The 12,510-nt window shown below is 40.2% G+C and overlaps 1 protein-coding gene across 1 annotated transcript in view; it reads right to left on the bottom strand.

The window, feature by feature from the left end:
* The window catches only part of RPGR (retinitis pigmentosa GTPase regulator), a 54,446-nt gene that overhangs the window by 33,333 nt on the left and 8,603 nt on the right, over positions 1-12,510 (bottom strand). The window contains exons 5-10 of the mRNA XM_054973697.1: positions 10,651-10,809; positions 9,700-9,849; positions 7,493-7,651; positions 6,019-6,171; positions 3,932-4,056; positions 712-897 (exon numbers count right to left, since the gene is read on the bottom strand). Coding sequence (XP_054829672.1) covers positions 712-897; positions 3,932-4,056; positions 6,019-6,171; positions 7,493-7,651; positions 9,700-9,849; positions 10,651-10,809 — 932 coding nt within the window. The remainder of the gene's footprint in view (positions 1-711; positions 898-3,931; positions 4,057-6,018; positions 6,172-7,492; positions 7,652-9,699; positions 9,850-10,650; positions 10,810-12,510) is intronic.

The following is a 12,510-nucleotide window of genomic DNA, read 5'->3' on the forward strand; positions in this document are numbered from 1 at the left end:
TACACTGGCAGTTGAGACTTAAAGGTAAAGGTAGTCCAAGGTAGTCCCCTGCGCAAGCACCAAGTCATTACTGACCCATGGGGGGGGACGTTGCATCACAACATTTTCTTGGCAGACTTTTGTTACGGGGTAGTTTGCCATTGCCTTCCCCAGTCACCTGCACATTACCCCCAGGAAACTGGGTACTCATTTAACCGACCTCAGAAGGATGGAAGGCTGAACCCAGCTTCCGCCAGGATTGAACTCAGGTCGTGAGCAGAGCTTGGACTGCAGTACTGCAGCTTACCACTCTGCACCATGAGGCTCTTCAGTTGAGACTTACTTTAATGCAAATATAACCTGAATTGTATATAACAACCATGGCAGCCAGGTGTGATTGCAAGGTCAGCCCAGCAAGCAGTGTGCATATAAAGGCATGGAAAAACACAGTGCACAATTTAACCATCCCTCCTGCTCACTAGTTTATAATTATAATTACAGCACACTGGGGCATATAGTTTTATTTCTAATGTCTCCATCGTCTCCAAGCTTCCCCACTTTGTTGAAATGCAAATATTGTATGACCACCACCCTCCTCTTTCTTCCCTCAAATCCTAGATGATGTTCCAAAAATAAGACATGAGTAGCTAAAGATCAAGGCAATTAGAACATTGTAGTTATGCTGAGAATAAAAAGAAGAAAGTGGCCAGGAAAATAATTATTAGAATTTACCCTCTCTCTTCGTCGCATACGTGCAGACAATGTTCGATGCAAGGTATTTATTACTAATGAATCTCTGCTCAATTCAGAAACTATAGTAGACAAGCCATGTTCATTTAAGTCTGGCACATGTGTTTCTTCTGATTCTTTAGACCTTGGTGTGGCAAAAACCAGCATGTGGCAACCACCACAGGCAGCCTATTCCACAAATAAAACTGAGATCATTAACTCATATTCATGGGTATATAAAAAATACTAAAGCATTTTTCTTGGAGATTAATTACAGATGTAAGACATTCATAATTATAGTCCTTCAACACATACAATGAGTAAGTCATTTCAAAAGCAAAGTTGCCTGGTACATTGAGTTAAGTCAACATGACAAACATCAGACACCAGTAGAAAAGAAGCTAGAACAATGGCATGATATAAAAATGCTAAGTTTTTAAATGAAGTTTAGCTTTTAAAAAAGCCTATTTAACTGGCTAGACTGGATCATATTTTGTATGGTTAAGCTGTTCCAGGTCAAAGCAAAGCCACTGAATGAACTAAACAGCCACAGATGTGTCCTTAACTCACTGATAAGCTCCACTACTGTCTCTGCCTCTCTTGTGCACTCCCCTTAGTCCTGTTCTCCTCCTCCAGTAGCAACAGCCACATTTGGAAGACCACTGATTGAAAGACATTAACAGTTAAAGCAACATACACTGTTAAACTTGATGGTGTTATGAGATGTGGCAGCATTTATTTTAACTGAATGTATGAAAAAAATGCAGCTTAAAAAAATGTATGTGTGCATCTGACCTCAGACAGACAGAGAGAGAACAATAAATCTGGCACACAATTAAGGGATGGGGGTCTACAGAACAGGAGGAAGTCTGTGGGGATCCTGCAGGTCTGTGACTGCTTGTTCCTCCATCTGCCTCTGTGGTTGCATCAGAGAATCCAGGACCAACAAAGGCTTTGAATGCAGAGAGGAGAGGGGTGTTACCTACACCTTGCTACTCCTCTCATCCCAAGTTTTTTCTCCACTGCCTGGAGAAGACCTGGTACCTCCTCCCTGTCTTGCCATTAGTTATGCTTGCTCAACAACCTTCCCTTTCCTCCTACACCAGTTCCCTGCTTTCCTGGTAATCTGGCTGGTCTGGCCCAGCTGCTGCTGCTGGCAGCTTCTTAAAGGGGCTGCTCGGTACTGTATAGAAGCTAAACATTGCCTGGCCTAGCAATGCTGGCCCTCTTGCTGTGAGGGCAGCTGTAGGAATTGTCAGCAGCCCAAAAGTGCGGCTAGGGTCATGGCCACCTACTGTGTCCCAGGTAAGTCTGGGACAAGTTCCAGCCTCACACAAGGTCTTTGCTCATGATACAGGCTTCTACACTTGCAGAAATATAGCAGAAATTACATAGCCCCCTCTACTTTCTGCAACCCACTAGAATTGTTGGAAGAAAAATTTGAGCATTTTAGCTTCTCCCCTTAATTTAAGGGAAGGCAGTGCACAGCTGCTTGCTCTCAGCCTATTATCTTGAGGTGGATGGCAGGGGTACTGGGCTCAGAGAAAGTGCAAATATTTTACTCCATAGTGATTATATACAGGATGGAGAAGGGTTTAGACTTCTCAGCCTTCCCTGTCCCTGAAGCAATTGTGTGTATGCAGTATGCTCAAAGGGGATCAGACCCATAGGGACATGGAAACAAAAGAGTCCTGTTGATTCAGACCCAAAGGTCCATTAAGTCCAGCATTCTATTTTTCGCAGCAGCCAACAAGATACCCTCAAACAATGCCAGAGAGGCCACAGCCACCCGTTATGGGTTTCCAGCAACTGGCATTCAGAGGCATACTGCAGGTTCCATTTAAACATTATGGCTAAAAGCCACTGTCCAATTCTCTATCAATCTATCCCCCTTTTCTAAGTGCCCATCCCAACAACCTATGGCAATGAGTCCCTCAATTTTTGTATTACATGAAAAAAGTATTTTCTTTTGACTGTCCTGAATCTGGATGTCCCCAGGATTCTCATATTTTGACAGAACTATCCACAGTCACACCATACATAGTTTTATAAATCTCTATCATATCCCCTATCTTCAGTCATCTTTTTTCAAAACTGAAAAGTCCTCTCTTTGTAGCCTTTCCTTGTAGTGAAGGTGCTTCAACACCGTGATCATTTTGGTTGCCCTTTTCTTCACCTTTTCCAGTTGTATGACATGTTTTTTTAAGACTAGGTGATCAGAACTGTATACGATATTTGAAATATGCCCAGATCACAGATCTACACAAGGTGAACATGATAGCAGTAGTTTTGTTTTTAATATCTTTCTTAATAATCCCAAGTACAGAATTTACCTTTTCCAGCACTATCGCAAAGAGAGGCAGCATTTTCATTCAGCCATCCATCACAGCTGTAAGATATTTTCCCAGGTTCTCTCCAAGGCCATTCCACCATATGATCATTTGAGGACAGAGTGAGTGGGACACTGTTTGTGGTTCATTCTCCCTGTCTTCTAAATGACTACATGTGTGGGGGGGGGGGGGGCTGTCTCCAAACTGATTTCACTGAGTCCAGTTCCTTTCACTCAACATTTGGAGATGGAGGACCAGTTCAGGAACCCCAGAAACATTTGGGGAAAAGCCTAAATCAACCTTTGCAACCCTTTGCTGGTGCAGCAGTATTCAGAGGAGAAAGGACAAACCTCTCCCTTTAGTGATATTTTTCAGGGAAAGGATGGAAATGAGCCTCTTAAGCAGCTGAGGGATGGAACAAAGGGAAGAGGAGAGCAAAGGTTTTTAAAAAAATTATTTTCATCATCACTGTCCTTCTCTCTCCCTACCCATAACATGTTATAACATTTAAAGAGGTAGTGCTTTTTTTAAAAAAGCCTTGAGAAAACATAGGTCCAAAATCTAAGACTATTTCAGTGTTTAGAAATTTACTTAAAACACGCACATTCCTTTGAACTGTTTTTAGCACAAGCACGGAAGTGTACAATGCTTCAGTGTACAGTCTACAAAACAAATGGAAACATCTCCTGCAAATCTAGTTTCCCGTCTAAGCAGAAGAAAGTAGACAAATATAAACTAGTAATCAGAAAAACATAGCATTTCTTCATTGCTCAGCTTTAATTAAAGGACAAAATTGCAGAACAGATGTATGAACTTTAAACAGTCACAGCTCTTTTGAACACAACATGAAGTACATTGAATTTTTCAAAGCCTAAGAAGAATTGAAGCCTTACCAAATGTACAGTAAACCTCAAAAAATTAGCACATAATGTAGGTACAAACTGATTGGTGTAATTTTCTTCACCAAGTCCTAACTTGCCATGCCGTCCATCTCCAAAGGTATACATAAGGCCATTCTCTAAGTGTGGAGAAAGGAACACATTCACTTATATGGAATGTAGCACAGGACAAGAAACATCCTAGCACCAACTAACCTAAGGTCTTTTAGCAAAAGCAATTGCTTTATTTCAAACAGCAGCCATCCCAAAACAGGTATTCCAACTTGTAAGTCAGTATTTGTATTAAAGGACAGAAAAAACTAATGAAGGAAAAATTGCATGAAAACATAACAGAAATTGATAATACACTCAATCAGAAAAAGCCAGAGCTATGGATGATCAACTTACTCTAGCTCTATTTGTATTCATTTTTGTTTTACCTTGGGCTTCATTCTACCAATCGCCCATGAAATGTTGAGAAACAGAATTTTAGTATTAAAGGGAGAAAAAAAACCACTCCTTACCATTTCCCCAGTGTCTGTGGAGTTCAAACAGAAAATATTTAAAATGCCGTAAGGCAACTTCTGCAACACCAAAAATCAGGAATGCCAGGAAATGTCCATTCATGTGTTGCAAAAGAACAGAAGTCCCTTCAAAACTAGCCTTTTGTTTGTTGAAAAATGTAAGACATTTTTGACAGACACAGGATTAAATATGAATTAAAGGGTTGCTTTTTTTGTTTCTATGGTACTTCACTGTTTCTATGGTCTTCACTTCTTCAACACAGAACCAAAACAAAAATAAAGACAAATTCCTTCAATTTGTTAAATATTTTTGGCACAAAATAAACAAAAGGTACCTTTAAAAGTATTTCTAAGGTTTCATTACACAGTTGTGTTACATTACAGTAGATATTTTGTTCTACTTCACACCTGTGATTTTCTCCATTTGCTGAAGTGGATGCTGAACCAGTTCCTTTTTAAAGTTAATTAATGGCCCCAGCAAGCCTGTTAAGCATTTTTATTAAAATGTCTATATACTCTGAAGAGTTGGCCAAGTAGCCAATAGATGTGTATTAACAATTGTTCGCTACCTAGGCAGCTACAGCTAACATGAATTGGTTTCAAGCATATAATAGTATTATTGCACTGTGGCTTACTTTGCATGGCGGTTACTTGGATAAAAAGCGATAAAACTGTCTAAGGTAGGCAGCCCCCTCCATCCTGGACTGCAGCTGAAGCGGGCCCCAGGGAAGCAGGGAGACCAGCATTACACAGTTGTGTTCTTTCGTATCACAGAAAAAGCAAAAAAGGAAAACCCTTCAAAATTATCCTTTAGTGTCCCCAAAATTACACACACACACAAATACCACACATATTCTCCCCCCTGGGGGGGTGTTAGATGTGAGGGTGATTTTTCTAGGATTCCTGATGTACAGGAGGCACTCCCTGAAAGACCAATGCTAATGAAAGCGTCCTAAGCACCTCTGCAGTTGCATCGGATACTCATATTTTCCATCATTGCTATTAAAATCACCAGACAGTGCATGTTTATTTCTTAAACATGATAACTTTGAAACCTGCCCAGACCATAAAGGCTAGAACATTCTGATGGATGGTCACTTCCAAAGGTATCTGTGTAATCTCATTCATTTCTCCCTCTGCTCATCAAAAAAGGAGTTCTTACACTCTTTCTGGAATAGGCACATTTGTAGAATTCAAGAAGCTGGTTTTAGCCTCTAAGCACTAAACAGTCTGGGCCCAGGATAGCTGGAGGACCACCTGCTTCTGTGTTAATCTACCTGCACATTAAGAGGCTCCTCAGAAGTCCTGCTCTTGATACATTGTTGGTGGTTATGTGATACTGGGCCTTCTTTGCAGTGGTCCCCAAACTATGAAACACTCCCCCAAAGAGGTTCACCTCACTCTCTTCTCATGGTGCGTAGATGGAAGGCCAAGGCATTTCACACCCAAAGTTTTGGAAACTGATTTAGTGTTTCATACTATGAGGTGTATACAATTCTCTCTTATCTGGATGATTTATACTGGATTTTATATTTATACAAACATTTCAAAAAAATTCTAAACGGACAGCATACAAACCTGATATTAAAGCTGTGTGATTTTCTCCAGTTGCTATATTACAGATTTTGTGCTTCCCCAGATCCACAATCTTTGGTTCAGAAGTTTCAAAAATAAATGTACCATGTCCAAGTTGCCCATATTGGCCAAGACCAAAGGTGTAGACATCTCCCTCTGAAAAAGATACATAGCATTAATATTCTATTCTATGAATATTCTATACACAGTCCAGAGGTGAGAATTGTGTGAAATTATACAAGAAAACTCAAAATAATCTTGAATTGTTGGCTAGAAATGAACAAAATGAAATCCCAAAGGTCAGATATAAATTATATTAATTAAAAAACAGATTTGTAAAAAATGCATATATAAGATAGAAGCCTGTTTTAGGAGTTATTTTAATGGATAATAAAACTTGACAAATGGGCATGCTTTACCAAATCACAAATTAAATCCTTTTCTCTCACAATATTGGATATTTTGATGCCTGTTCTATATCCTTTTCTCGCCAAAATGTGCATTCAATATGAACCCTCAAATGGATATGTTTCACCAATCTATTTACTGGGCACACATTAACAACACAAACAAATCACCCCTTTAAGACTGTCCTCAAAACACTTTGGAGGTATCCAAATTTATGGACTGACAAGTAATCTGCTACTGCAAACTCATCAAATCCCATTGTCCATCACACATGGAACCTGGGCTGTTTGTTTATTTTCTTCTGGATAAAAAGCTTCTATCTCTTTTAGCACAAACATTCTTCTGATCAATCAGGACAGATGTTTCATGCTTTTCCTTTTTCCAGCCATTGCATTGCTTTTTTTCTTCTCTTCCCCCTAAATTTGTGCTACTGCTTCTGTTTAGCAGTGTTACTTTTGTAAAAACAGCTAGCTTTAGCTACTGGTAGAAAGAACTACCAATGCCTCCATATTTTCTCTACCTTTTTGAGACACCACATACAACATAGTTACTGTTGAGTGGATACACAGAAGAAAATTCAACATTATTTTAAGGCAATGGGAATAAAAATACATGCCTAAAATTTGCAGAGCCACATGTTTGGAATCTGTGATCATATTCTCAGAAGTGTAATTTTACCACAAAAACCAGCAGCAGGGCCCCAATGGAGATTGAAGTTGTGGCTCTGTGGAGTGGGATTTTGAAGTCCCTTCCAGGTACTGATTTTCTGACAGAAACTCCCCCCTTCCCCTCACTTTTAGTCCTGTTAGGGGCAAAAGGATAGGCAACAGAACTGTGCCTGTAAACCTATCTTTTTCTCGCAACTGGATTACAAGCAGTTTAGGAGGGATATTTCCTGTCAAGAAAAATGTATGGGGGAAACGAGTTAAACACCTAGTTCTGCAGCAAGAAAGACTTGATCTATCTCAGCCCGCACACTCCCACAGTTGAATTTCATAACTAAATTACTTATTGAGGGGATTCAAACACAGGATACTCGGAGATCAGAATGAAATCACTAGCCGTATACCTGCAAGTGCCACTGTATGTCCTCCTCCACAGGCAACCTTATTAACTCTACCAGAAATTCCAGAAACAAGTTGTGGAACCTTGTTGTTTTTCAGTTGCTCAGGCGACAAGCCTAGCTTTCCATTCTCAGGCTCTCCAAAAGTATAGAGTTCACCATTTCCTGTAAAAAAACAGAGCAGGAAGATCATTTCCTACAGCACTAGTATCATATGTTTGTCTGCAGAATATTTCTGCATGTTTCTCACCACTGTGGGAATGTACCTCCCCAATTTCTCTTGGCCAGTTCTAGTACAGTTCTCTGCATTTCATCCTGCTCTCAGGATCTCATGGGCTCCATTACAACCATGGGCCTTCTCACATAATAACTTGTCCTATACATTGTGCAGATCACACTCTTGATCTGGTATTTTGTTTTATATGGGAGGAATGTGATTAGAGGGAAGATGAATTGATGATGGTTCCTTTGTCATGGACAGATCACTATTTGTTTGGGTTTAGACTTACAAAGATAGCAAGATGCTGCAGGGGTGGGGGATCTATTAAAATGATCTGTCCCCAGAGCCAGATAGATCCAAATGGCTTTCTGATAGCTCTAGGAGATTTTCCTGTTGATATGGTTGGTACTCCTGCTGACACCATGGTTGACCTCTGTAATGAGGAAATGACCTGGGTGATTGACACAATTGCTCTCAGGTGCCTTGTATCTAGTGTTAGAGCCCAGGTAGCACTTTGGTTTACTGAGGGGTTGCAGGCCATGACAAGGCAAAGGAAACGGGTAGCGTGACATTGAAAGAAGATTCAGGATGAATCCAATAAGACATAGGCAAAAGCTCATTCCAGGGCAATGATGGCAGCAAAGAAACAACGCTTTCCATGACCACTGCATTTGCACAGCACAGGCTAGAGGAGCTGTGGTGGGTGGGCAGAGATCTGGCCTATAGGAAGAGGTGGAGTTCTCAGTGGTCCACTGCAACTATTTTGCTCAGCATTTTGCAGATAGAATCTCTCACATTCTCTCTGATTTTCACTCTACATTAGCAGTGACAGGGTCAGATGGTGCCAAGTGCCAACTTGTCCAGTTATTTGACATACTTTTCAGTTTATTCAGTCTGAGGATGTGGACAGAATCCTTGGAGGTTTGCAGCCTAACACCTTGCCTTTCCTGGCTAATTAAATCTGCCAGGGAAGGGGGCTGGCTCACTAGGTCCAAAAGGTATTTAATGCCTCCTTGAGAGAAGGGCTGGTTTCCCTAGCCTTGAAACAGATTGCGGTGTGTCCACTTCTAAAGAAGCCTACCCTGAATCCAGGAGATCTCAGTAACTATCAACCAATGTTCCATTCTTGAGAAAGGTTACTGAAAGGAGATGGCTGGACACCTTCAAGCTTTCCTGGATGAAGCAAATTGTTTAGATCATTTCCACTGTGGTCTTGGGCTTGGTTATGGGCCTGAAACAGCCTTGGTTGCCCTGATAGATGACTTGTGCCAGACAACGGATGGGGAAAGTGCAACCTATTTAATTATCCTGGACCGCTCAGTGGCTTTTGATATCATTGATTATGGTATCTTTCTGGACTGACTTTTGGGGCTGGGATTGGAAGGCACTATCCTGCGGTGGTGGGTTTCTGAAGTTGGTGCTGGGGCACTCCTCCTCAACCCTTTGGCCTGTGGGATTCCTCAAGATTCCATCCTGTCCACCATGCTTTTTAATATCTACATGAAACTGCTGGGTGAGATCATCAAGAGATTTGGGCTGGGCTGTCACCAATATGCAGGTGGTACTCAGCTCTATTTCATACTTCCAGCCGACCTCAGGGAGGTTGTAGAGACCCTGAACCAGTGCCTGGAGGCATCTGAGGGGGGTAGGGGTGCTAATAAACTGAAGCTTAATCTCAACAAGACAGAAGGGAGACAAGGGAGAAGAATGACTGCTATATAAGTATTTTAACAAATATTTATATAGCAGACTGGGGAGAATAATAACTGCTATATAAGTATTTTAACAAATAAATAAATGTCATCCCAAATGGATAGAAAACAAAGTCATTACAGACAGAAACATGTTGCTCGTCGAAATCACTAGAAAACAAATTAATGCAAAAAACTAATGACATCAAAATGAATTAAGTTGTAAACACCAAAACAAGGTATTTGCATGTGTGTACACACACACACACACACAACGTATACCTCTAAACTTCCACACTTACGTGTTATCAAGGCAGAGTGATAATATCCACATGAGATCCAGGAAACAGGTTTCCCAATATCCACTTGGTGAGGAACCCACACATTTGCTTCCTCAGCCAGGCCAATTTGTCCTTCAGAATTATCTCCCCACATAAATAGCTGTCCATCCTCTTAAAAAAAAGAGAATTCCTAACTGTAAAGCCAATGTCAAGTTGCTTTAAAAAGTAAATAATACAACAGAGAGAAGTAATGAATCAATGGCCATGCTGTGACTTCTGAACTCCAACCCTCAAACTATATCATGCAATTTTTTAAAACCTGTGGGTTAAATCAGAGGAATTTTAAAAGTAACTTATAGTATAGCATACATTGCTGGGAAGAGAGAGAAAGATTTACAGTTGTGAACTGAAAAAAAATCCTTACTGTGTGTGTATGGTCCCTCATCTGTCTTGCCAAACATTCTCTCTTATGTCAAAATGAAATTGTTGGGGTGGGGGGGGGGAGACAATATTTAGAGATCTCTCCCCTTGAAAGTTAGGAAACTGGTAAAACACTCAAATTTCTAACATGTTTTTATGAATCTTAATCTCTGGAATGTGTAAGGTTATTTCCTTAAATTAATCCACAGTTCCACACAGGTAATCCATATTTCTAAAATCTGAGGAATATCTGGAAAATAACTAGAATGCAAGATACACTCTAAAGAGTTGAATATTTTAAGCTGCTAAAAAAATTGCATAGCAAAATGTTCAAAGGTACAGCTGTCATCTAAAAACAATGAAAGTAGGGATGGTGCCAAACCCAGTAGCAGGTTTTTAGAATTGCCTCACCAGATTTATATTTATCAGCTTGGTCTTAGATATGCAAAGTAATCTTGATTTCAGGCTTTCACAAATGTCAAAAGAAAAATGTACCTCAAATATAACAACTCTCCCCTCCAACACAACTTTTGAATTAGCTGTTGCTCTCACCAGTAAGTGCTGCTGATGTGTAGGATCCAGCTGCCAGTTGTTTGATCTTGTGTTGGCTGGTAAAAAAACTAATAGGATGAAATGTGCTTCTTTCCTCTGTGTCACCTAATCCCAACTGCCCTTCATTATTACCTCCAGCAGCATATACTTTTCCTTGTTCTGTACACAGAAAAACAAACATAGAATAAGTACATTTTCATCTGAAGCAACAGCAATACTTGAAAAAAAGACAAATTCAGCTCATGCTTTTTTCACACAGATTAAAAAAAGCAAGTTACTGTTACCTTGATATTTTTCCAAAGACTAACTACAGAGATATCCATTTTACAGGATAGTAAGATTTGCTCCATGCGCTTCCAACTGCAGTCCAGCAATTAGCTGGAGGAGGGTTCCTTCATTTCCCTTCCTCTTAGTGAGGATTATAAGAAACATCATCCATCTCAGCCTACCTCAAAACAAAGTTGTACTGAGAGACAAAGGCAATGGTGAAGAGTCTCAGCAACAGCCTGTGATTATTCCAGAGGTGGGGTCAAGCCTGCAAAGGGTAGCCCTGCCTCCTTGCTCAGCCCACTGTAACAGCAGCCAATGGATGGTAAGATGAGATCATAGAAGAATCACTCTTCACTCATATTTCTCCTTTCCTCTGACCAAGCAGCTGGCATCGCCAAGGTTTATTTCACTTTTAGGGCAGAAAGAAAATGCAGTCTGCCATATTGACAGTCCATACTGATCAAATGGAATGCTAAGGAAGTAACTTCGGCTGCTGCAAGAGTGCAATGATAACTCAGTTTTTAAATTATTTCTTAATTCTGCACACTACACAAAAAAAGATCCCACTATATGTTTACTCATTGTAATGGTATTTGTGCATAAAAGGTGAGTCAATTATCCATGAGAGACTCCTTCACAAGTCCCACCAAATTTTCTGCCCATGCATAAGTCATGGTCATTTCATTAAACAGGGCTGGCACCAAGAAAGTTCTTTGGACCGTAAGAAAAAAGATGAGCAGCATTACCTAGTTGAATATCTACTGAAGAAGGGAATGCTTGGCCTCATTCCAAGCATTCTCTTGCACCCTTTAATAGATTGTGGCTATGCCACAGTGCAGGCATTACACTGCACTGGCTCCCTTCAATATAACAACAACAACGTGGTTTGCAAGAACCAGCACTGGAATAGAGGTTCTTTCCCTTTCTCTGAGAGTGAATACATGCCCTAATACTGATCTCCCTCTTGCAAACATGCTTAACTGTCCCTTCTAGACTATACCTATATGTCATAAACTTGCAAAGCTCCTATTCCTATTTCCACCAATATAAATTATGTGAAGTACTGCAGTCATAGTATTTAGTGAAGGAACTTTTAGGAAGACTGTAGACATAATACTACAGTTTATATTTATAAAGCAGGAAGAGAGGCATTAGCAATTAAAATCTTTTAAAATATTGTTCAAACAAGCAAACGACAAATGTTAATGAAGGACATAAATTAACTAGCAGCAACATGTACCAAAGAGATCTTATTCGAACCCTTACAAATTAATTTTACAATACTGCACATTTTCAAACTCGCTGTGAAAAATGAGGGAGAGTCATCTTTTATAAACAGTATACATTGCAAGAATGTATCTATAGGAGCTCCTTGCACAAGTACATCTATGAAGGATGAGGGGCAAGACATTTATTACAACTGATCAGCTTTGAGGCAACACCAAGGCTGGGAAAAACTTTACCTGGCCGAGTAGGCTCATTTTTAAGAGCCAGGAGTAAAAATGTGACATCACATTATACATTAACACCTCCCCACTAGGTAAGCAGATTCTGGCAGGGTTTTTCCAGAACCTGGGCTCTGTATTTGCT

The sequence above is a fragment of the Eublepharis macularius genome, chromosome 3 (assembly GCF_028583425.1).
Source record: "Eublepharis macularius isolate TG4126 chromosome 3, MPM_Emac_v1.0, whole genome shotgun sequence".
NCBI classification, from domain to species: domain Eukaryota; kingdom Metazoa; phylum Chordata; class Lepidosauria; order Squamata; family Eublepharidae; genus Eublepharis; species Eublepharis macularius.